At 38.6% G+C, this 26,970-nt stretch overlaps 1 protein-coding gene across 1 annotated transcript in view; it reads left to right on the forward strand.

Annotated features, from left to right (window-relative positions):
• Window positions 1–26,970, forward strand: part of LOC149834541 (putative gamma-aminobutyrate transaminase 3, mitochondrial) — a 101,223-nt gene that overhangs the window by 24,151 nt on the left and 50,102 nt on the right. The window contains exons 7-11 of the mRNA XM_090011471.1: window positions 7,922–7,995; window positions 8,122–8,160; window positions 8,428–8,516; window positions 8,628–8,704; window positions 8,797–8,871. Of these exons, the coding sequence (XP_089867597.1) occupies window positions 7,922–7,995; window positions 8,122–8,160; window positions 8,428–8,516; window positions 8,628–8,704; window positions 8,797–8,871 (354 nt within the window). The remainder of the gene's footprint in view (window positions 1–7,921; window positions 7,996–8,121; window positions 8,161–8,427; window positions 8,517–8,627; window positions 8,705–8,796; window positions 8,872–26,970) is intronic.

The raw sequence follows: 26,970 nt of genomic DNA on the forward strand, positions 1-26,970 counted from the left end.
CATTTAAAAGATCGTTAATGGGATAAGCATGGTCGGCCAACCTCTTCTTCATCAAAGTCATATACTCCTAAAGCAAATGTTACTACTATCGAGGCAACAAATGTACAAGAGAATATCTCTGCAAATAAAAGTAGTATCACCCTTAGTCGTGCGGAATATGATGAGCTGATAGCTCTTCGACCTTTGAGTTCCACCCCTCCTGTAGCTGGTGTTGCCTATTCAACCGGAAATCATCTTCATCCGACTGATAGTAAGTGGGTTATTGACTCTGGTGCATCCAGACATTTGTGTGGAAATTCACGTGTTTTTTCAGATCTAAAGGATATTAAGGCTCAGCTTGGAGTCTCATTAGCCGATGGGAGTTCCTCCTCGGTTGTTGGTTAGGGAAATATTTCTATATCCTCCTCATTACAGTTGAAAAATGCTCTTCATGCTCCAAACCTTCCTCAAAGTTTACTCTCTGTTAGTTGCCTTATAAAAGAACAAAACTGTAGAGTAATATTTGATCCAATGGGTTGTCATTTTCAGGATTTGTTGACGGGGAAAAAGATTGGTGGAGGCTATGAAGAAAATGGAATTTAGTACCTACATTATCCAATGGGTACTGTTTATGCTGCAGTGGAACATTCATTCAGTCCTGTTCAGTGGCATCGTCGTCTTGGTCATCCTTCATTGTCAAAGCTTCGGTCGGTCTTTTCTCAGATTCCTTCCACCACATCATTTCAGTGTGAAGCACGTCAGTTGGGCAAGCATCTTCGAAGTTCGTTCCCTTCGAGTCAGAGTCAGTTTAGTAATAAAGTTTTTGAACTTCTTCATACAGATGTATGGGATCCTAGTAAGATTCCTGCTAGGACTCAATGTCGTTATTATCTTGTTATTGTTGATGATTTCTCTAAGTTGTCATGGGTATTTTTAATAAAGGAACGATATGAAGTTCCAAGTATTATCAAATTCCTAATTCTTGAAATAAAAACTCAGTTTGAATCTATTGTCAAGATTGTTCGCACTGATAATGCTCTCGAGTTTAAATCAAAAGGTCTCTTACAATTTTACCAAGATCATGGCATCCAACCCCAAACTTCCTGTGCCTATTCATCTCAACAAAATGGGGTGGCTGAGCGAAAACATCGGCACCTGCTTGATGTTGCCAGGACCATTATGATTCAATCCAATGTTCCTGCGTTATACTGGGGTGATGCGATTACCACTGCTTGCTATCTGATCAACCGCATGCCTTCGTCTTCTGTGGGTGATCAAATTCCATTACATATCCTAAAACCTAATGCCCCACTTTTTTCTTTCTCACCAAAAATATTTGGATGTGTTTGTTTTGTACACAAACTTGGCCCTGACCGTGATAAATTAGCCGCTCAAGCTACAAAATGCATATTTATAGGTTATCCAAAAAATCAAAAGGGCTATCGATGTTATGATTCTATTTCTCGCTGAGAGTAAGTCAGTGCGGATATATCTTTCTTGGAATCCTCTCCATATTACTCTATTTCCGATTCCCCGCTGCAGGTTGATCCAACTGATTCTTTTCCATTACCTATACCTCCTTTTCCTTTGGAATCTGTGCCCTCATTTCCGAACCAAACTTCATCCTCTTCCAGATTTAATAATCCTCCATTGGTATATGTGCGTAGAGCTCCACTTCCGCAAGAGCCTTCATCTTCTTCTTCTCCTGAGGTAAGTTCTACTGACAATAGTGATCTTCAGGATGATGATAACATGCCTATTGCTCTACGAAAGGGGACACGACAATGTACCGTATATCCCATATCTCATTTTGTCTCCGATGCCAGAATTGAAAATCAGATGAAGTCTTTTATTTCAGCCTTATCTGCTGAAACCATTCCTCTGAACTATCAACAGGCAGAACTTGATAATCACTGGAAGCTGGCTATGCAAGAAGAAATGAATGCTTTAGTATCTCAGCATACATGGGATCTAGTTGATTCCCCAGCAGATGCTGGCATTGTTGGATATAAATGGGTGTATACAATAAAGTACAAATCTGATGGTTCTATTGAAAGGTACAAGGCCAGATTAGTAGCGAAAGGATATACTCAGACATATGGTATTGACTTCTTTGAAACTTTTTCTCCGGTTGCACGGATGGGTACCATCCGTCTTGTTCTCTTAGTTGTTGTTCAGCATGGTTGGAGCCTGTGCCAATTAGATGTGAAAAATGCATTTCTATATGGTGATCTATCTGGGACCGTTTACGTCCAACAACCTCCAGGATTTGAGGTTGAGGGGGAGTGTCAGAAAGTGTGTAGATTGAGAAAGGCGATTTATGGCTTGAAACAAAGTCCTCGTGCATGGTTTCAAAAGTTGTTTGAAGTCATGTCAAGCTTTGACTTTAATAGATCAGCAACAGATCATACACTATTTATAAAGAAAACTAACTGTGGCATAGTTGTTATGGTGGTATATGTGGATGACATCAAGTTGTGTCAGTAAGACAAAAACGAAAACCAAAATCAAGCATAACCTTACTAAACCTGTCATACCAAGCTTTTGGAGCTTTCTTGAGACCATACAAAGCCTTGTTTAGGTAAAGTGTTTTCCCCTGAGGCACATTCATTCCTGGTGGTGGGTCGATGTATACTTCTTCAGCTAAAGTTCCATTTAGAAAAGCATTTTTAACATCCATTTGAAAGATATGTCATCCCTTTATTGATGCAAGAGCTATTAGATTCTAACAGTGGTCATTCTAGCTACTAGAGCAAAGGTCTCTTCATAGTCTATTCCATAATCTTGGGAATAACCTTTTACTATCAACCGGGCCTTGAATCTTTCAAGAGTGTCATCACTCTTGGTTTTCACCTTGTACACCCAACAACAACCAATAGGGAGATATCAAAGAAACTCTTAATCATATCTCCGAAGTTCTCCAACATCTTCTCAAGACTTCTTCTTCAACTTCCGGAGCCGCCATCGCCTATTCGTATCACCTCCAGGTATGTGGATACTAGACTCTGGTGCTTCTTTTCATATGACATCTCATAAAATTTCTCTTTCAAATGTTTTTTCCGAACCCATATCTTCTTATGTTTCAACGACCGATGGAACATCATTGAAAACTGAAAGTATTGGAACACTTGATTTTAAAAATTCTCAAAACTTTTTCATTCCTAAAGTAAGAATTGTTCCAAAAATTAATTTAAACCTTTTTTCCGTTTCTCAAATCACTGATCATGGATGCCAAGTCTCTTTCTCACCTAAAGATTGCACCGTGCAGGATCTCTAGTCAGGGAAGCTGATTGGGCAAGGCCATAGAAGGGGTGATCTCTATTTTATGGACTTTTTGATTCTTCCATCTAAGTCATCTTGCAATCTTGTAAAAGACAAAAGTATTGAAATTTGGCATGAGAGACTTGGCCATCCAAATTTTGTAAAAATGTCTCTTTTTTCGTTTTTGAACAATACTTGTAAAGACAATCACATGACTTGTAAAGATTGCATTTTTGGGAAATCTAAAGCTACTCCATTTTCTCATAGAAGTTACTTTACCACTCGGCCATTTGCACTTGTTCATTCCGATGTGTGGGGACCTTCCCCTGTTTTGTCTAAAGAAGGATTTTCATATTATGTGGTCTTTATTGATGACTTCACTCGATTTACGTGGATTTACTTCCTAAGTCGCAAATCCGAAGTTTTCTCCTTTTTTAAAGAATTTCATACAATGGTTAAAAATCAATTTTTGGGAAATCTATCTATTCTTAGGTCCGATTCGGGAGGCGAATATATGTCCAATGATTTTCAAAGCTATTTAAAAGAAAATTGAATTTGTCACCAATGCTCTTGTCTCAACACTCCGCAACAAAATGGTCTTGCGGAAAGAAAGCATAGACACATAATAGAAACTACGAGAACATTATTAATTTCAAAAAATATCCCAAAATCCTTTTGGGCCGAAGCGGTTCTAACCTCAACATATCTTATCAATAGAACTCCTTCATTCTCTTTGAAAAATCTTTCTCCATTTGAAAAACTTTACAATATGTCTCCCGATTATAAAAGACTAAGAATTTTTGGATGTAAATGCTTTGTTCTAACTCACAAAAATGATAAACTTTCTCCTAGGGCTATTGAATGTATTTTCTTGGGATATGGCGAAAAACAAAAAGGTTATCGATGTTTTGACATGCTTAAGAACAAACTTTATATCTCAAAAGATGTCACATTCCTTGAAGAAGAGAATGGTTTTTCGCACCAACCAAATGAAAATATTGATTATTCATTTCTATTTTACTTGTTGCCTCAAGAAAATATCATAGATGATCATATTGATCCTAGTGAACCTCTTAGTGAAGATCATTTTGAACATCCAAATGCTGATCAAAACTTAGAAGAAAATGTTTCAAGACAAATACAAGTCTACTCTAGAAGAAATGAAAGGAATCCTCCTTGTGCCCTTGAAAAATTCTCTCAAAGTGAGTCGATCGAAGAGACCTCTTAAAGAAAATCAAATCGTATTTTCAAAATACCAAATAGATTTGTTTCTTATGATTCTTTTTCTCCTAACTTCCGAGCATGCCTACTTGTTCTTCACTCCTTTCATGAACCATCTCATTACAATGATGCTAAACAATATGCTCATTGGAATGAAGCTATGGAACTAGAACTTAATGCTCTTAAAAGGGCGTAAACTTGGGAAATCATTGATCTTCCCAATGGCAAGAAACCTATTGGATGTAGATGGGTTTTTAAAGTAAAAACTAAGAGTGATGGTTCATTAGAAAGATATAAGACTAGGTTGGTAGCCAAAGGATATGCCCAAGAGTATGGGGTAGATTATGATGAAACTTTTGCCCCAGTTGCTCGAATGACTAGTGTTCGAGCTCTTATTGCTATAACCTCGGTTAAAAAATGGCCAATCTTTCAACTTGATGTCAAAAATGCCTTTTTGAATGGTAATTTGAATGAAGAAGTTTATATGGAACCACCTCCAGGTATGAATTTAAATGGAAAAGTTTTGAAATTAAAAAAGGCCTTATATGGACTTAAGCAAGCTCCTAAAGCTTGGTATGACAGGTTTAGTAATGTATTAATCAATTTAGATTTTTCTTGCTATACTGACACTGCTCTTTTTGTTAAAAGGACATGTGACTCTATTATTATGCTTCTGCTGTATGTTGATGATATGATCATCACTGGGAATGACAAAAAGGGAGTAAATGATGTTAAGTCTATGTTAAAAGAAACTTTTGATATGTCTGATCTTGGTTATTTGAGATATTTTTTAGGAATTGAAGTGGCTTATTCCGCGCGAGGATACATCTTATCTCAAATGAAATTAGCTGCAGAAATTTGTACCAAATCAGGAATATCTGATGAAAAGAAAGTTGAGACTCCCGAATTTATCAATGCAAAGCTGAGACTTGAAGATGATGTTCTTCTTGAGGATCCAACCAACCCCCTACCATCAATTAATCGGATCCCTCACCTATCTATCCATCACACGTCCAGATATAGCTCATGCGGTTCATGCAACAAGCCAGTTTCAGCATGCACCTACTTCGGTTCATATGGCGGCCGTAATGAGAATTGTGCGATATATCAAAAATACCATCTCCAAGGGACTCTTCTTATCCTCTTCCTCATCTCTTGAATTGACTGCTTTTACTGATGCTGACTGGGGAGGAAATCCCAATGATCGTATCTCAATTACGGGTCTTTGTATTTTTTTAGGTGAATCTCTCATTTCGTGGAGATGCAAGAAACAACAGAAGGTCTCACTATCATCTACTGAAGCTGAATATCGGGCTATGACAATGACAACTATGGAAATCGTATGGCTCAGAAGTCTCCTTGGTGACATGGGCGTTCCCATTTCCACTCCCACCAAGCTCTGTTGTGATAACAAAAGTGCGATATACATTGCCAGCAATCACACCTTTCATGAGCGGACCAAGCATATAGAAATTGATTGCCATTATGTTCGAGACAAATATCTCAAAGGTACCATCACATTACCATATGTCACTTTAAAATATCAACTAGCTGACTTCTTCACCAAGGCGCTCCCAACTCCACGATTCATGTTTCTTCTTGGCAAACTTTTGGTCTTCTCCCCATAAAGTTTGAGGGGGCATGTTAAATTATGTATATATAAATATATATATACATATATTTATATATATACATATATTTATATATATACATTCGTATATATATAAGTATATATATATATATGTATATATACATAATATATCTCTTTTTCTTTTTCTGTACAAACCAAAAACCCGATAGGGGTGTTTTGGTAAATCCACTTGTACTTTTTTTTTTTGCCTTTTTTCTTTTTTCTTTCTTTTTCCCTTTTTCTTTTTTCTTTTTTACTTTTTCAGTTTTACTTTTAAGGACCATAAGGGGCCCCACCTATCTAGTCGTTGGGGCCCCAACAGTCATATTTATGACCGTTGGGGCTCCCAACGACTAGAAGGGAGCCCCCTTTATGGTCCTCCTTTAGCTTTCGTCTATATATAGAGGAGGCTCCCCCTTGTAAATGTATTGGGTTTTCACCCTTCTCTTCCTTTCTTCAATAATATCCAACTTATGACTTTAAGTCATTTTCTACTTTTGAGAGTTTTGTGTGTGCACTTTTAGTGTTTGTGCTCTTGGCTCTAGTGGTCACTCTTAAGGAGTGCTTTTTGCTCTATTGGTGCTTCCGCCCCTTTTCATTACGGTTTAACCTCTCTCTTTATAATGAGAGAGATTTCCCTCTTAGGAGGTGATGCCCCCCCTAGATAAATATGAGGTGGAGTTCTACCAAAGGTAGAACTCTACCCCATCATAACTACTTATATATATATATATATATGTTTCTTGAAGTTTTAAATTCATTTTATTTTAAAAAGTTATGGACAGATTATGGGTCTGGGTTGGAACCACGACTCAAATTCAAATCCATTTGGATTTCAGCCCATACATGGTTACTAGTCAATATGGATCATGGACCAGGTCCAGATCCATATTGATGTCAACATCTATATATCGACTCCAATCCAAATGAAAAACGACCCAAAATATAGCTCGGTCTAATTTGAAAAATGCCTTTTCTAAACCAACTCATATCCAAAATTGCTAAATCGGATCTCCTACGAGATCTACGGCTCATAACAGATCTAATTAGAGTCCTAGTTCTGCTTAACTCTTAAATTTTGCCTGAATTTAACCTGATTTTAACTTGAATTTAACTTGAGTTTCACTTCATTTTAAAAGTTAAAATGAATAAAATTTGTAGGTGTTACATTTCATATATGGATCTCGTCAATGGGCCCTGGACCATGTCCATATTCATATTGATGTCAGCCCATATTTATTATTTTTAATTTTTGACATATTAAATATAATTATTTAATTAAAAATTTGTATTTTTGAACTTGAAAATATCGGGAAAATTTAGGAGATATTACATCCCACTATGCCAAACCACTTTGGGGCTTACTTGTTATTTATCCTTCTTCAAGAGAAAGAATAAATCATTTATACAAAGAAACTTTGCTTTGTTAAGCATAAACTCAAGTATGTATAAATGAAATATAAATGTGTCCAATTATAGGGAATAACCAAACATTGTTTAGAGCCTAAACAAACATCATTTCTCTGTCCAAAAAGCTGAATATTCGTGGATAAGTCCACTAAGAGCTAGTTGCATTAGTTGCCATAAATTAAGCATGTCAATTGATACACAAATTTATCTTAAGTTTTATAATTCATTATGTAGTAGGATCTGATTGTTTTCTTTTGCATATTTTTGCATATACTATTCTGCTTGCAGACATGCGTTTCCCTCTATTTTCACTAACAGAGTATTTCAAACAGTTTTGCTCTTTTGGCTTATAGTTTGATTTCCTTTTCAACCTTTAAGTTCATACTTCGGCCTGAACCAGCCTGTTTTACATACTTCTAGGTAAAGCTGGTATGGTACTACAACAATGCATTGGGAAGGCCAAAGAAGAAGAAGTTCATAGCACGACAAAAATCGTATTTTCTTTCCAATCTTTATTTCATGACTTTCTAAGATTTTTCATCTCTCAAAATTTCATATTTGTGAAGGTAAAATCTGATTATTTTTTGGTTTTTTCCTTTGCTTTTTTGTGATTCTTTCAGATACCATGGATCAACTTTAATATCAGCCAGCCTTTCAGGGTAATCTTTTGATTTAACCTCCTCTTCTTCCTGATATCTTACAAAATGTAAATGAGCTTCAGTTTTATCAATCTCAAGCTTTCCTTTCTCTTTAAGTCTGCCACTTCTACAAACAAGACAGTGGAAGTCTCCAGCTATGCATAGTGCTGTCTCTTTCATCAGCAATTTACAGTAGACTAATTCTACTTTTCATTAGTAGCTCCTTTTCCTTTAATTTTCAACCTTTTCTTCTGGCTCTAATTCATGAACTTATGAATGTTTATATAGTCTTCCAGCATTGCATCAAAAGTTTGATCTGCCAGCACCATTTGTCTTGCACACTGACTGTCCACATTACTGGCGCTACCATTTACCAGGTTCTTGACGTATTCATTTTTACAATTGTTGTCCTCTTTTTGTTTCACTATTTTTCCAATGACACTTGTCTATGTGTGTAAACATGTCATAAGATTAGCTGAATATTATAGGTGAATCCGAGGAGGAGTTCTCTACCAGATTAGCAAATAACTTGGAGAATCTTATCTTGAAGGAGGGACCAGAGACAGTAATTGCATTTCATCCCTTTTTTTTAAATAGAGACATTGGCCAAGATCCTCAAAGTTTGATCTCTTGCTAATTTGCTTCATCATTACCCAGATTGCAGCATTCATTGCAGAGCCAGTGATGGGTGCTGGGGGTGTCATTCCCCCCCCTGCTACATATTTTGATAAGGTATGCTGCATTTTTCTTTCTTGGAAGGTAATCAAGTAAAAGGCTAGAGGTTGGTAGAGTTGTTCAATTTATTTCAAGCTTTTGACGTGATTGTCTCTTTCTCCAAGTTGTTATGTATACCTGGGTAGAAATATTTAGTGACCTTGCCCCAGTTCAATTTGAGATTTTGATTCGAGTTTCATTAGTCGGTTACCTAGTCTCAGACCAGTCCATGTAAACTTCTTTATCTTTTTTGGATATCATTATGGTATTTCTATAATAATTCATATTATAAATGTGATGGTGGTGACTAGTAATAATGTATAACATTGTTCTCACTCACATATTTTATATATATATATATATATATCACCTATATTGTTCAAGGTACTTTCTCGGCGAGTGTATTTCTCGGACAGATTTTCAAAAGTTGAAAAACCTTTGGAGTTTTAATAATACAAAATATATAAAAAATAATAAGAAATATTAGAAAATAATAGGTATTCTTGAAAAAATATAAGGAAATAACTTTGAAAGCTTTTAAAAAAAAACCAAAAAAATAAAAAAATTAGGCTTAAAATATATAAAATATTTTTTTTTTTCAAAAATACCACCATAATGTTGCAATATCATCATGATATTTTTGTTCCTAGCGATATTTTGTTGATATCATCGGCTAACCTAGATTTGCAGATAATATCACGAGATTTTTAAAATATCGGCAATATTGGTGACACTGATACATACACACATACATACACACACACACTAGAGTGTGAATGGGGCTTTTCATGGTTTTTTTCCTTAAATCTGACCGTACGGATGTGATCTACATGCTTGGTTTTGAAGGGACCGGCTCTTGAATCATCTGATTGCAATGCATTAGCAAGATTTTTTAAGGCATGAAATTGATGGCTCAGAATTTTTGTAAATATTCATGCTTCTAAAAATCATGTTTTTTTTTCCGAGAAAGCATGATCCAACAGTTGATCCCTAGCAAATGGACCATGCCGAACGTATCTGCAAGGTCAGATTTGAAAAAAAAACATCAAAAATGCCTAGTTCAAACTCTAGTTCTCATATTCTAGTGTGTGTGTGTGTATATATAGTATATACATATATATAAAGTCAACTGTGTGGACCAGAAATATGTGAACTTTTGTGCGCACCGAGGCTTTTGGTGTTTTTTTTTTGTTTTTTTGAAGAATCTAATTACATGGATGTGATCTACATGCTTGGTTTTGTAGGAACCGGTTACAATATATAAGCAAGTTTTTTTAGGGCTTGAGAACCAATAGTTTAGAACTTCTATAAATATTCAAGCATAAAAAAATGTTCTTTTTTTTCATTGAAGAAACATGATCCAATTATTGTTTTCTAACAAATGGGCCACATGGAACAAATCTGCAGGGTCAGATATACAAAAAAATAAAAAAAATGAAAATGCTCCATCCACACAAAATCTCCCATGTTTTTGGTTTGCATGGTTCAGTTTCCTTACATTCACACACACACACACACACACACACGTGCACAGACACATATATGTATGTATTGTATAACTTTTTTTTCCATTATCCACAGTTATGGTATTAAATCTATACTTGGATAGCTTAATTAATGGTTTATTATATGAACAAGGTTGTGCATGGTGAGTTTAGTTTCAGATGCAAAGAAGATAAATACAACCCCTTCTTATATAAAGTGAGGGGCTGTTCATGCCTTTCATGTGAATGAGACTTAACTAGTACATGGTCTTCAAGAGTGGATGGAGATGCTTTTATTAGTCTTAATAAATTAAAATGCTTAACAACTTTTTGACCAACTCCTTGGCCAGGAAAAAAATTGTCAAATGTGCACATCATGAGAAAGGTGAGAAGGAGCCCTTCAGCATAAGGTTGCCTATATGAATCTTTTCCTGTGATATTAAAAAAGGCTTTGTGACTGACATTAGGTTTCAAAAAATAGTGACCTAACCCATGGCCAATTTGTGAACTGGAATGTGCAAACCAGAGTTACCGGAAGCGCCTAGGCAAAAGGGGAAGCGCGAAATGTCGCGCTTCTGAAGCGTGAGGGGAAGCGTCCCCCTTTTTTGGGAAGCACGCTTCCCTTTTATGGGAAACGCGCTTCCCATAAATGGGAAGCGCGCTTCCCCCACGCTTCCCCCTCGCTTCCCCATTTTTTCATTTTTTTCGCTTCCCCCTCGCTTCCGGTTCGCTTCCTAGGTCGCTTTCGAGACGGTTCAGAATTTTCTTCTAAGTGGTCTCACGTTTCCCCGCTTCCTAAATTTTTGAAAGTGCCTCGCTTCCCGCTCCCGCTTCCCGTATCGCTTTCCGCTTCCGCTTCCGCTTCCTCGACTGGTAACTCTGGTGCAAACCAAGTTTGTGAACTAGGGTCAAGAAATTTGTATTAAAATGTATCCTATATATATATATATTTCTTGTAATACCCTATAAAGGTAAATCTGTCATTTTCCATTTTACGCATATTCCCCTTGGAATATGTATGTAATTTTTGTTCTTGTATTTTTTTCCTTTTTTTCTTTTTCTTATTCTTTTTTTTTCTTTTTTTCTTTTTTGAACCATTGGGGCCCCCACCATATAGACGTTGGGCCCCTCCAACGGTCACAATTGTGACCGTTGGAGGGGCTTCAACGTCTATATGGAGCCCCTCCAAGGTCTCCTTCTTGTATTATAAATAGGGGTACACCTCCTTTTATTTCCTAAGCTTTTTAGTAAAAGCTCTCTTACTACTACAATAAAGATTCATATTTTTTATGCCTACGTGCATTTGTGATCTCTTGAATGTATTGTGCCTTTGTGCACATTTGTTCCAAGTGTTCTTATTGTGCCTTTGTGCATGTGTTTCTCATTGAGAACTTAGTGTTCTTATGTATGTTGTCTCTTTGAAGACATTTTCACATGGTATCAGCGCAAGGTCTCTAAAAGCATAGTTCTTATGTATGTTGCCTCATCTCGGTGGCCACCTCGAATAACATGCTCGTTCTTCACTCTTACATTTTGGCATGGAGAGCTTCTGCAACTCATTCCTAGTGAAGCACACCACATTAAGTAAGCATTAAAGACTAGTTGTGGTAAGTGCTTCTACTCTTGAAGTCTCTCATATAAGCTTCTCATATGGCGGAAAACGATTCCCACTTTTCTCTTGGCTTCAAACTTAATGGGTCAAACTATCATGTTTGAGCCGGTAATATGGAAGTTCACATGTAATATCACGTATTTTCACAGTCATTTTGAATTTTTTTGAAAGATTTGGCTAAGTATAGAAGAAAATTCGTTTGATTCTCGATTTTAGGCCAATGCTTTAAAATCTGGGCTGGGCTCAGGTCTTATTGTCAAGGCGTAAATGAGAAAATCGAAACGTGAGAAAAAGTTTTATTTTGACCTTTAAATTCAAGCGAAATTTGAGCAAAATTCAGGTTATTTTCGGACGAATTTCAGAAGCGAAATTCGAGTTATATATTGTTGGATGCGTCTCGAAATTTTGAGCGTAACTATATTTTATTTTTCTTGATTCGGGCTACGGTCGGCCCAAAAATTGCATTTTTTCAAAAATTGAGCAGTTTGTCGGTTCGGATCCGGACTTGGATCGGACCGGATCTGATGGATTTGATCCAAATTAATATGGATTTGGACTCTATCCAAGACCCATATTAATCTAGATTTGATCCAGCTCAAGATCCATTTGGATCTTGGATCCAGATCTAGATCCAAATCCATGCCCAACGATTTTTCCAACTTTAAATTCATTAGAAACTTTTAAATTTAAGTTAATTAATGTTAAGAAGCCTCCCAAGTTAATTTGATAATTTTTGGAAGCTTCTGAAAATGTATTCATTATTTAATATTAAATAATTAATTAATTTAATGTAATTCCAAGAATTTAATTTGATAATTGTTTTAGACTATCAGTAGAGCCCTTAAACCCATATAAAATCACTTTAGAAGTGTTCTAGTTCAATAATATGATTTTTGGAAGCTTCTAGGTATTTATTTATTAATAAATAATAAATAAATAAATAATTTTAATTAATTCTGAAATTTATTTTTAGGGAGTTTAGGACTCTTTATAGAGCCCTTGTTCATGCCTTATAAGCTTTAAAAAAGATAAAAAAAATACTTAAATTTGAAAAGTCAACACTTTGAGAGTTTCAAAATTTTTGGAACTCTAAGAGAGAAGAGAGTTCCAGCTGGGGCCACACTCTCTTCTTCAGCCCATCTAGAGCTCTATAAATAGATCAAAAAAAAATGAAAGAGAAAGAGAAGGAAAAAGAGAGAGAGAGAAAGAAAAGAAGAAAAAGAGAAAATGAGAGGAAAAGAGAGGAAGAAAGTTTATTCTCCGATCATTCGTCGTTTCTACCGTCAAATCTACGTTTCTTTTCGATCTACTGCTCTCACTTCAACCTCATCCCAGCACACGGGGGATCTACATGGTCGGCCATACAGAGTTTCGTACGGAGCCATACCAATACTGACATGAAAGTTGTTGTATGAGAACTCTGCAAGCTTCACATGCTTGTCCCAATTACCTGCCCAATCCAAAGCACACGCTCTCAACATGTCGTTGAGCGTCTGGATTGTACACTCTGACTGTTCGTCCATTTGTGGATGGAAAGCTGTGTTGAACTTCAAGGTAGTGCCAAGTAGGGGTGGCAATCGGGTCGGGTTGGCGGGTCGACACGACGGGTTGGCGGGTCAGCATACCTCAACACGAACCCGACCCGTTTATTAAACGGGTCGGCTGTGGCAAACACGAACCTGCCCCATTTATTAAACGGGTAACCCGACACGACACGGTTAACCCGACACGACACGGTTAACCCGTTAATAAACGGGTCGGGTAAACAGGTTGGCGGGTTGTCAGGTCGGTTTCGGGTAAGCGGGTAAACAGGTTGGCGGGTGGGTCGGGGTCGGGTAAACGGGTTGGCAGGTGGGTTGTCAGGTCGGGTTCGGGTAAATGGGTACACGGGTCGACGACCCACTACCGGGCAGTGCTCCAGTCCCTGCCGTCCATCTTCGTCGGGAAAGTCGACCGACTCCATCAGATCGTCACCATCGTCTCCGAGGTCGCAAAGCAGCTGCTGAAGAGGAAGGGGCTCCACTTCCCACCCTGGCGGAAGCCCGAGTACATGCGCGCCAAATGGCTCTCCCCCCTACGAGCGGACGAAGCCGAGCCATGGCGAAGAGGAGAAGAAGGTCACCACCACCATCGCCGTGAAACCCTTCGGCCTCTCTACCACCAGATTTTTCGACGAGTTCGAGTTGCGCTTTAGCGACAATCTCGGTCAAGGAAAGGACACCACGGGTGGTGGTGGTCAGATGAGGGTGGTGGTGACGGAGTGGACGCCGTCGACGATCAAGCTGAAGAGTGCCCACAAGGAAGGCAAGATCGTCGCTGGATTAGCCTACGTTCTCTGAGAGAAACCCTAAATCCCTAATCAAGTATTCAAAAGAAAAAAGGACCCAAAGGTAAATGGGTTGGTGGGTCGGGTTCGGGTAAACGGATTGACCCGCCCGCCTAACCCGTTTATTAAACGGGTTAGACGGGTTGGCATACCCCTAACACGAACCCGACCCATTTAATAAACGGGTTAGGCGGGTCGACTCGTTTACGACACGAACCCGTTTAAGCCGAACCCGAACTCGCCTAAGAAGCGGGTTGGCGGGTCATGTCAGAAATTGCCACCCTAGTGCCAAGGGCCTTCTGAAGCTGGCGCCAGAATCGAGACATGAAACAAGGATCTCAATCTGGCACTATCGAACGTGGCACCCCATGAAGCCTAACGATCTCATCCACGTAGAGATCGACCAAACTCTCCAAGCTCTGACTGATCCTGATAGGAAGAAAGTGGGCACTCTTCGTCAGTCTGTCCACTATCACCCATATAGCATCGTACTGTCGTTGGGTCCTCGGCAACCCTACGATGAAATCCATCGATATATCGTCCTACTTCCACTCTGAAATATCAAGCAACTGCAGAAGTCTACCAGGTCTCTGGTGCTCAATCTTCACCTACTGGCAGGTGAGGCACCGAGACACAAACTCTGCGATGTCCCGCTTCATCCCATTCCACCAATAAGTCCTCTGAAGATCTTTGAACATCTTGGTGTAATCAGGGTGAACGAAATATCTAGACCTGTGGGCTTCACTTATCAGCTTCTCTTGCAATGCCCTCAGGACCCACCATCTGTCTCCGAACATGATGGTCCCGTCCTCCACTCAGTGAAACTGTGCCTCTGGCTTTTGGGCACTCACGCACAACCTCTTGAAATTTGGATCGACTGACTGAAGCTCCTTGATCCGATCTAAAATCTCTGGCCGTGCCTGTAGCCTAGCACAAAGGATGCGCCCTAAGTCATTAGCAAAAGCTGCCATCTGACGAACTCCTCGACCAGATCCCAACTACGCCCTATCAAACTGGCCGCCGTGACCGATGCCTTCCTGCTAAGCACATCCGTCACCATATTCGCCTTACCAGGATGGTAAGTGATGGAGAAGTCGTAGTCCTTCAGGAACTCCAACCACTTATGTTGCCTCAAATTCAAGTCACGCTGAGTGAATATGTACTTGAGGCTCTTGTGATCGGACAGGACCTGAAACTGCTCCCCATAAAGGTAGTGGCGCCAAATCTTCAACTCGAAGACCACTGCCGCTAACTCCAAGTCATGCGTGGGGTAATTCTTCTTGTGCACCTTTAACTGACGAGAAGCGTACGCGATGACCTTTTCATGCTGCATAGGAACACAACCCAGTCCGGTCCCTGAAGCATCGTTGTACACTACGAATCCACCCGTCCCAGAAGGCAATGTCAAAACTGGAGCCGTAGTCAACCTCCTCTTCAGCTTTTGAAAGCTTTCCTCACACCTAGGTGACCAATCGAACTTCATCGCCTTCTGCAATAGTCAAGTCATCGGGGCAGCTATACGCGAGAAGTCCTGGATGAATCGACGGTAGTAGCCCGCCAATCCCAAGAAACTCTTGATGTCAGACACCGCCTTCGGCTGCTCCCCTGACAAAATGGCCTCCACCTTTGCTGGATTGACCTCAACGCCCCTTCGGAGAGATCACATGACCGAGAAACATCACTCTATCGAGCCAGAACTTGCACTTTGAGAACTTAACATAAAGCTGATGTTCTCTCAGTGTCTGCAATACGATCCGAAGATGCTCTCAGTGCTCCTCCACGCTCTTCGAGTAGATAAGGATATCATCGATGAACACGATGACAAAAGAATCCAACCACAAACTAAAGATCCGATTTATGAGGTCCATAAATGCTGAGGGGGTATTGGTGTAACGCCCCAAAATCGTGGACTTGAAACCTTTTATGAAAAAGGTTGAAAAGCTTTGAAATCAATCATTTATCAGAGTTTAAAACAGAAGTTCAGCGGAAGATCAAGTTCAAAACAACAAGTCCCTAGACCTTGGGCACATTACAACCAAAAGCAAATTCCCCCTTACAAACCGATTTGCAGTTCAAATTTATTGAAATGAAAAGAAGAACCACATTTTGGTAATACAGTTTTAGAAATTCAGAGTTCTAATCAAAAGAGATGCTTTCAAAGAAACCTTGTACCAGATCTATCAAAAGAGTCCCCAGGAGCGCAACGTCAGGAAAGGGCATTGTCTTGAATGCATCGCGTCATCGTGCCATCGCAAGCTGTCTCAACCTGTTCACCACCTGCCCATGAAATGGGTCAGTCTCACAACAAACTAGTAGAGGTGTAAAAGACAAGAAAGAGCAAAGGCTGCAATAAGCAAGATAAACGCTAGCTCAAGCAGGAACAAGCAAGACTAGCAGATCTAACCAAAAGTGTTGTGAAGTAAGCAAAGCTCTAGTAAGGCAAACAGTTACGTACAAGAGCAAGGAGGATTAAAGTGCTAAACAAACAATTATAACAATCCCACAGATATAATAGGTGAAGAGTAACTAACTCTATCCATCAGTCAAGCAAAGCAATTTCATAAGACAGGTATTCATAACAACACTCGTAATACATATACAAGTACCATAGGATGGCTCAGTCCATCGACAAGTAGTTACATTAATCGTGAGGCACAAGCTATTGTATCACAAGCAATTCATAAGCTACACAGAATAAACAATCAACTAGTATGAGAAACTAGTTATTACTAAGCAAAGAACTGCGTAAGCAGTTTAACCAACAAGGGTAACGCGTCGACAGGCGTACCTAGCTCAACGAATAGCATACCGAACTACCGAGCTAACAAGCAAGCAAACAAAGCACGTCACAACATGCGTATCTCACGATCATGTGTATAAGTTATATCTTGTCTCATTACTGAGCAGGCCGTTGTGGATACGCACAAGGCAAAACGTAGAAACAACCGAGATCGATTCGGGGGTCCATTATATGTATTTTATTATACCCCGAATGACTGACTGAGTCCGCTTCCTAAGGGGACGGTCTGTGACCAAGAGAGTAAATCCCCAAAGACAAACAAAGGCCCAATGGATGCGCATCCGTACTTCTGCAGAAGTGGCCCAAAGGATTTCCCCTAACCTCCGATGGCTGGGGAAAGTCGGATCTTTGCCTGAGATTGCCATATATGACTGTCCATCGGAGTTTTGTACCATCCATCCTTTCTCTTGATGACGATGCACCCTTTGTCATCATCTGTTGTCTCCAAAGCACCCTTTATCGTCGTCTGTTGCCGCCAGAACAACCTTTGTCGCCGTCTGCTGTCGTCGGCGGAGCACCCTTTGCCGTCATTTGCACAGTGGGAGCACCGTTGCCACCATTGGCTACAACTACCTCCTGGGTGTTTCTCCTTCACTATTGGATTACCAAAACTCTTGTCGTTTCGGTAAGTTTCGTGTAAGGTTTTGTTATATAAACAAATCGATTTGTAAATCTAAATGCTAAATCTTACAATTAGTTATACTATTCATGCTAAATAACACCTATTTTCATACTGAAACAAATTGATTTGTATTTATCCACCTTCTGGGCATTGAAAAACAGTTAGCACAAATTGTTCTTATGAAGGCTAAATTTTTACAATTATTTGTACGTTTGAATGCAGTAATGATTTATACATTTGAAGCAGTAGCAATGTATATTTATGATTTATGATTTATGATTTATAAAATTACCACGATTTGTACTTAAGTTTGCTAAATCGTATAATGATGTTTACTTATGAAGCTTAAATGTTACAACGATATGTACTTATGAAGGGTGTGATTTCTACAATGATTTGCATGTTTGAAGCATGAATGATTTATACATTTAAATCAGTAGCAATTTGCACGTTTGAAGCAACAACGATTTATACGTTTGATGCAGTAACAATGTGTATTTATGAAGTTACCTCAATTTGTACTTAAGTTCACTAAATCTTACAATGATGTTTACTTATGAAGTCAAATATTATGACAATTTGTAATGTTGGTGATTGTGTAACGAATGTGATAATTTGTAATAATATATACTTGGGGAGGCGGTTGTAACATATAATGATCTGATTAAATTTATGTATTGTGCAGCTTAACAATGACTAAAATTCGTAAGACAAGAAAGGCCCCGTCGTTCGAGGGGATGACTACTGGAGAAGTGATCCGCCAGTCCGATATATATGAGCGTTATGAAACGTACCAAAATATAATAAAGATTGAGAATGATAAAGACAGAAACAAAGCGTTGGAATTTTATAATGCGAAGCCTGATCCATCAGATAGTGAAGATGAAACACAAAGGAATAAGGATAAGGACGCACTAAAGATGAAGAAGAAGAAGAAAAAGAAGGATGACAAAGAGAGGGAAAAGCAAAGGAAGAAATTGACCAATATAGTGAGCTTGTTTCTACTCTCGATCACCGAAGATCTGAAAGGAATAGGAGACCTCCAACTCGTTTTGTTTCTTTTGATTCTTTCTCACCCTGATATAGAGCTTGTCTCAGTGCCATCCACTCTTATTTTGAGCCAAGGAATTTTGAAGAAGCTAAAAAATGTATAGAATGGCAAGAAGCTAATGCAAAATGAACTTAATGCCCTTAAAACAGATGAAACTTGGGATTTCCAAAATCTACCCATAGGAAAGAAAACTATAGGTTGTCGATGGGTTTTTAAGGTTAAAACTAAGAGCGACGGATCTCTGGAGAGGTATAAAGCTCGCTTAGTTGCAAAAGGGTATGGGCAAGAGTATGAAATTGATTATGAAGAAACCTTTACTCCTGTAGCCCGAATGGTTACAGTTAGATGTCTTATTACCATTGCATTTATTAAAAAATGGAATATTTTTCAAATGGATGTGAAAAATACTTTTTTAAATGGTGATCTTAACGAAGAAGTGTATATGGATGCCCCACCAGGCATGAAGATTCCTAAAGATAAAGTTCTTCGTCTTCGAAAGGCCCTCTATGGTTTGAAACAGGCCCCAAAGCCTGGTATGACAGGTTTACCAGTGTAATGCTGAAAAATGGTTTTTCCTCATGTTATACTGACACTGCTTTATTTACTAGAAAATCTAATGCAGGGATTGTGATACTTTTACTCTATGTTGATGACATGCTAATTACAAGTGATGATGTTCAAGGAGTCAAGGGTATTAAGTCCGTCTTGACTTCAAAATTTGAGATGTCAGACTTGGGTTTTCTGACATATTTTCTTGGAATTGAGGTTGCTTATTCGCAACGTGGTTATTTCCTATCTCAGTCTAAACTTGCTTGTGAGATTATTAACAGATCAAGAATTTCTGATGGCAAAGTATGCGAAACTCCTGAAGTCGTGGGATAAAAAATGAAGATTGACGACGATGTTCCTCTAACCGATCCTACTCCTTACAGGCAGTTGGTAGGTTCTTTAATGTACCTTAGCATTACTCAACCTGATTTGTCACATGCTATACACATCGCCAGTCAGTTTCAGCACGCTTCTACAACCGTTCATGTGAGTGTTGTCCTTCGCATCATCAGATATTTGAAGGGAATAATGAATAAGGGAGTATTCCTATCCTCTTCTTTTGAATTAAAATTACTTGCTTATACTGACTCTGATTGGGAAGGTGACCCTAGTAATCGTCACTCCACCACTGACTTTTGTGTTTTCTTAGGTGAGTCTTTGATCTCATGGCGATGTAAGAAGCAACATAAGGTCTCTCTGTCATCCACTGAAGCCGAATATAGAGCTATGGCATTTACCACCATGAAAATTGTATGGATTCGACGCCTTTTGGAAGATATGAGAGTGTTTATCAGAGAACCAATAAAGCTGTGCTATGACAATAAAAGTGCAATTTATATTGCCAAGAACCACACCTTTCACAAGCGAACAAAGCATATAGAGATGGACTGCCATTATGTCAGAGAAGAATACTTGAAGAAGGTCATTAATCTACCATACGTGACGTCTGAGTATCAACTTGCAGACTTCTTCACAAAAGCACTATGTTCGCCCAAATTTCATTTCCTTCTTGACAAACTTGCGGTTATCGCACCGTAAGTTTGAGGGGGGGTGTTAAAATGTATCTCTAAAATCCTTTGTTGTAAGTATAAATATATATACTTATATACATAGTGTAATAACCTCAAATTTTGTAATTTATTTATTTAAATTTATTTGAAAACAACGAGTATTTTTCTAAATTTGGGCCTCGGATCCGTTACCGGATCCATAATAGAACGTGTAAATAACCCACAATGGGGTATTAAAACTATACTTATAATAGTTAAATAATTAATTAATAGTATAAAAGAAAAGAAAAACCGAGTATTTAAGGTTGGATCCGTGTTTGGATCCAAATGGATCCAACATATGGATCTAAGATCCATGAAATGGCCTTTATATCCATATTCATAATAAAACTAATAATATAATATATAAATAAAATTTAAATTTTTATTTTTTTTTTATTTATCCGAGGATCCACAGTTGGATCCATTCGGATCCAACTGATGGATCCATATGGTTGGGGGTCGGGTTACGGGCCTCGGGTCCGGACCCGAGCCGCACCCCCTGTGTAACCCTTTTAAAGAAAGGGGCAACCCGATAGGGTTGCCCGATAGGGTTGTAGCAGAGCAGAAAAGGGGAAAGAGGGGGGGGGGGGGGTTACGCAGGCGTAACCGAAACCCCCACCCATCTCGGCAAGAAAAGAGGGGGGGGGGGGTTCGGCGATAAATGGGAAGTGGAAGAGGGGGGTCTCACCCTCTTCTCTCGTCTCCCTCGTCTCTCTCTCTCTCTCTCTCTCGTGTGGGCGAGCATTGGGGAGGTGGAAGATCGCCGGAAGGCTGCAGCCACCGCAGGCCACGGCAGCCCCTTTTGTTGTCTCTTCCCTTGCGTGCGACCATCACGACACCGGAGCAGTTGAGGCCGGTGGAATAGCTCGTCTCCTCACGTCAGCCGCAACCCCCAAAACATCGGATTGTAAAGGTACGGGTCTTTCCTCTTGATTTCGAGTGGGAAAGAGGGTGCAAATTTGTTTTCCATGGAATATTTTAGGAAAATCGTTAGAGGGGCAGATTTGGGGGTTTGAGGCGCCGGAACCCCAAATCGTCAGATTTGTGAAATTTGATGCTATGGGTTTTATTGGTACCTTATTGGGTGGGTTGAGGATGCTATTGAAATCAGTTTTGTGGCTGATAGGCTTGTCTAGCAAAGGTTTTCTCCAGGACCGATAGTCTAGTAATCTGATTTTCAGTTTTTTTGTGCTATCGAGTTGCATATGTTGAGATTGTGTGACTGGTTTTGGCATTGTTTAGCATAAGTGGTGCTATTACTGTGTTTTGTATCTATGTGCAACACTTGGTTGAGGCATCTTTCGTTTCATGTATGCTTCTTGATATCGACTGTTTATACCTGTTCTACAAAAAGGTTCTCTGTTGTGTGCATAATTTGTTATATGTTTTCTATTATGTTGGGAGGCCTTTCATGATGTGTGATGGAGAAACCTTCCCAGATTTTGGTTTTTGCTGGGGCAGAGGAGTTGAGGTGTCTATCGTTTGCTTATGAGAATTGGTAACTTGCCCTCAGCATCGTAGGTTGCTATCTGGAGTGCTTTAGTCCATTGTACACAATAATACCTTGATAAGTACAGAGAACATATACCTCAGTCGAATAGTAACTAAAAGTTCATGACTCCACTATGTATTTGAGATGTTGAAAAAAAAAATATAAATATATATCTATGATAACACTCAAAAAGATAATGAGCATTGACCCAATAATCAGTTTATGTTTGTGCATATTGCGTGCCATCATCTGGCCACATATCAGCATGATTGAATTAGTCTTGGTGTTCCCAGACATAAGATGATGCAGCATGATCTGTAATATTCACTAGGTGTTGGAGAACAAAGCAGTCCGTGACACTTTTTCTTCATGAGTCAGTGGAAAATCCCCTTAACTATCCATTTGAGATGCACAACAAATACATCATGTAACACCTCTTCTAGTAAGACCAGACCAGAAGACCTTAAAAGAAGTGTCTTGTAAATTTTTTTTTTCATGGGCTTGTTTGCCCTATTAACAGATTTTCTTTTCATAAACTGTTGAAGTCTGTCTCTAATGGCTAACAGCAGCTGCCTCTGACACATTCAATTTTCCAAATGCCTAATGAATGCTTTGATTGAAGTGGTTTTCATGAGGAGTTTCAGTGCTTCACTCATTATAGGGAATATTACTAGAAAAATAAAGGTGTTCATGTATATTTACCAATGATTTTCTATGCCCATACGTCATATTTACAAAGGAAAACCTCACTTATAGGTATTATCCACTACAAGCCAAGCACAAATTCTTCTACAGGTATTTGAGAGTCTTTGCATGACATGTCATTAAGGGATTGGTATGGGTGCATGAGTAAAATGTTACAAAAAATATATATATATATATATATATTAAGTGTATACTTTAACACTTAGTGTTATTTTGATTCTAGAGCTAGATCTTTAAATTTGCAAGTTAAATTTCCAGATTTAGTTATGCATGTATGGAAATTTTAATACATGTTATGAATGAGATTGTTCATTTGCTTTGATTTGATTTGACATGCCTAAGTATTATGCTATCGAAAAATTTGTTTAAGTGCATATACATACATGAAATCGATGTGTGTGTAACATGTACAATACTGCTTGATTGTCCACATGTACTTATGAATCATAAATGAATGCATGTGTATGAAATGATTTCATAAAAGCACATGCACATGAATAGTGAACTCATGCACATGCATAAATATATTATTGTTTCATGCACATCTTTAAAATTTGTCATAAATATGCATCGAAAACATGTGTAAAATTATGCAGAGGCATGTAATTGATGATTTTTGCTTATGAATGCATTGATGGTCAATTGGATCATCAGGGGCTGGGTGAGCCTCGAGAACTAGTTGTTCTCTGATTTAGTTATTTTGATGCATTGCAACAAATTAAATGTGAGATTTGTTGTTTTACCACACTGTTCTATGTTGTCATGGGCGGTGGTCTCGTGAAAAGCTTAGCATGTTGATGTGCAAGCTTATGTTATTAATTCTGCATGTAAATTTGCAAATGTAAAAGAAATGAATTAATAACCAGATAAAAGAAAGTAAAGAACAGTATAATTCACTTTCTCCTTGATGTCCCTGCTTTAGCGTGGGAATCTTGGATATTGCGGTTTAGGAGAAACCGTGAGGATACAAAAACTCCGTGTGCGTTTTGTTGCCCCTGAACCCGATATTGAGGTTCTTCTCCTGGCCACGGTTTTAGGGAGAATCCGCCACTTTACCCGGGAGTGGTGTGTTAGTCACAGCTGTGAGTTTGTTTTGGTATACCAAGAAAGTGGCGCCAGTGGATGCTGTTTTCCCTAGTGTCCCCGACTTTGGATGCTGTTTTCCAAGGTTCCGATGGATGGTGCTGTTTCTTGATATCGGTCGAGGGCTAAGTTTGGAACCCGGTAACAAAATACAAATTGTGTGTGAAGCTACCCCGGGAACCCTACTTAACCTCGGGGATTGTACCCGTTTGGTGTATCCGCGGGCCACTGTAATTAAAAAGAGGAACTTAAGGATGTGTGCATTTAATAGGACATGCATATGGAAAGAGGAAAACTTAAATGGAAGATAATAAATGGTTCATGCATTGCACACAAATCATGCATATTCCTGCTATGCATCAGTTCATGCATATTTACCTGTTCACTTAGTTGTTTATGTTGATCATTGTATGATGTTGATCTATTTTACATTTAATTGCCTTATTGATTAAGTTATGATCAATGTTGCATATTTCGTGTTCCCTCCTGTTAACTGTTTAATTATGCATGAATGGTTAATTGACTTAAGAATTGAGTATAATTGTATTACTCAAAATATTACATGGATCTTATTTGTGCTCTTTTTCTTATTTGATTCATTAGGGAAACTTGTACGCAGAATTCTTCGGATTTCTGACCCTCTTATTTTATTGGTTTTTCCCAGGCACAGGTGATCAGTGAAGTCGACTAGCTTCTGAGAGATACGAGGGTCACATTTGTTTCAGACGACTTCACTTACGGACAGAGTGGCTCTACTTTTATTTTCTTTTAGTTCTTCTGATTTCCTGCAGTTTGATATTTCATTTTTGACATGGAACATATTACTCTTATTAATTCATTAATAAAAGAATTCAGTGGATTGGTTATGATTGATAAATGTAAGTTGTTTTGTGGTGTGTGGTTATCCAACTGAAATTGGAACTGTAGGGACCCCAGGTCTCTGAGAAGTTTTCTGCGACTCTTTTAAAAAAAAAATTTATTCCGCATTTTTCAAAGGTAGGAGTTGGGGTTGTTACACATAGAGATAAATATACATATAATATATTATATGTATATGTATCTCTCTCTCTATATATATATACATATTTTATTTTCTTTTCTTTTCTTACCCGAAAAGGGTATTATTGTAATTTCCTATCTTGCGCATATTCCGTTTGGAATATGTTGTAATTTTCATCTTTGTTTTTTTTGTAATTCTTTTTTTATTTTTTTCTTTCTTTTCATAAAAGGTGCATTGGGGGTCCCCCAATAGAGTCGTTGGGACCCCCCAACGATCACAAATGTGACCGTTGGGGGCTCCCCAACGACTCCTTTGGGAGCCCCTCTTTGCACCTCTTTATTCTTGTATAAATAGGGGTGTTCCCCCTTGTTTTTCCTAAGCTTGAGAGTCTCAAGCATTTGCTCTTTTTATGAAATACATGCACTATTTTATGTTTGCTATTTTTACGCTTTTTGCGTATTTTGTTTAAGTGTTGTGAGAGTGTCTTCGTGCACTTCTTTTATAAAGTATTTATGCTTGTATGCATATTGTCTCTTCATAGACATTTTCACACTTTTTTCCCCCTGCTCTCATCTTCCTCTCGCCCTCTTTCTCTCTCTCGTTTTCGTGCGTGACTGCAAGGCCACCGAAACCGGCTCCATCACAGTCATCGCACGACCAGGGACGCACGACGCTACTGAGATCATGAGCAACAACGCCGGCCACCTCCTGTGCTCCTCCAGTTGCCGGAAAAAGGTAGGTTTTTGTATTTCCTTTTCTGTTGGTATTGATTGCATCTGGTTGTGATTGGGACAGGGTAGTGAGAAAACCCTGTTATCACACGATCGGGGTTTTCCAGATGGGGTTCATGGTTGCTGAAAGATTCATGTGAGTAATCGAGCATTTCGACTGCCCTGTTATAGACCGGCAGGGTCATCGGCTATCGGAAATCCCATTTTAATTGAATGGGGGTTTCGGTTTCTTTGAAACCCTGTGGAACCGACTGCAGAAAAAAAATCCAATATAAACAGAATCTGGGGAAATGTTACGATTGTGGTAACGGATAACCCCATAATTTGGGGTTTTCGGATGGTAGTGTTGGATGACCCTAGATTGGGGGTTTACGATCTTAGTATTGGGTAATTCAAGATTTGGGGAAAACCCCTATGGCTTTGTCAAACGTAAATTTTGATTCATGTCTTATTTTATTTTCTGAAAAGAAAAAAAAAACAAGAAACCCAATCTTGGGGTGGGGGTTTCTGTTTGACGTATCGGATGACCCCAGGTTTTGGGACTTTCGATTCTGAGTATAGAGTCATCCAAGAAAATTGGAGGTTTCCGATTCTTGGTGTCTGATAATCTCCGATTTGGGGATTTTCGATTCTTGACCCCAGAAATTGTGGGTTTCTGATGGGAGTATCGGGTAAGTTCATATTTGGATTCCGATTCTTTTGGTTGAACAATCGTTGAGCATGTTCTTTTCAGCTTTTGTAAATATTTTTCTTTAAATCTTGATTTCAATTGTTGTTGAAAAGCGGTGAAGGTCTAGTTCGGTCACCAAGGGAGGGTTATTTCAGATTTGGATCATTTAGGGTGTATATTTATTTTGTTATCTGAGTGTTGTGTCATCGGATGTAATAGCCGTTACATTCAGGGGTTGGCTATCAAACAATGGTCCAAGGTTATCACTGTGTAACTGGGCAATGACTTGTTGCATATACGTCGACTATATCAGTCCGTGTTTTGAAATTTAACATTTGACGTGAGTTCTGGCCTACAAATGTGTAATTTGATGAATTGAGGTGGAATGAGTTATAGTATGAATACTTATATAATCTGATTATACGAAATAGAATTTCCATCACTAGATTAAAACCTATTAGGTGCTATATAAACCTGAACACTTGGTGGTACACTTGTGGGAAAAAAAATAATAGCATTCTTATGTTAGTTCTTGACATCTGAATGTTTCTGTTTCATTCTGACAAACCGAGCATCCTTATGTTAATTATTGATTAGCTGAATGTGTTCATTTGGACAAACCGAACATCATGATATGAATTCCCGATTAGCCGAATGTGTATGTTTCATTCTGAAAAGTATAGTTCATTTATATTAAATCCTGTTAACCGAGGCTGGTGTTTACTCATATTGAATATAAACAGGATAGGTTAATTCCGGCTAGCAAATGGTAACTATTTTTTTTTTTAAACATGACAGATCTGGTCTAGATCTGGCAAGATTGTAGTGGTTGTTGGATATTCCCTTTTATCAAGTGTTTTAATTGCTTTTTGTCAGAAACCGTGTGATTGGAATTACTTGTATGCAGCATGTTATCTGTGTTGAGGAATGAGACAGTTAT

Source organism: Nuphar pumila, chromosome 6, assembly GCF_984573655.1.
Source record: "Nuphar pumila chromosome 6, dmNupPumi1.hap1.1, whole genome shotgun sequence".
NCBI lineage: Eukaryota > Viridiplantae > Streptophyta > Magnoliopsida > Nymphaeales > Nymphaeaceae > Nuphar > Nuphar pumila.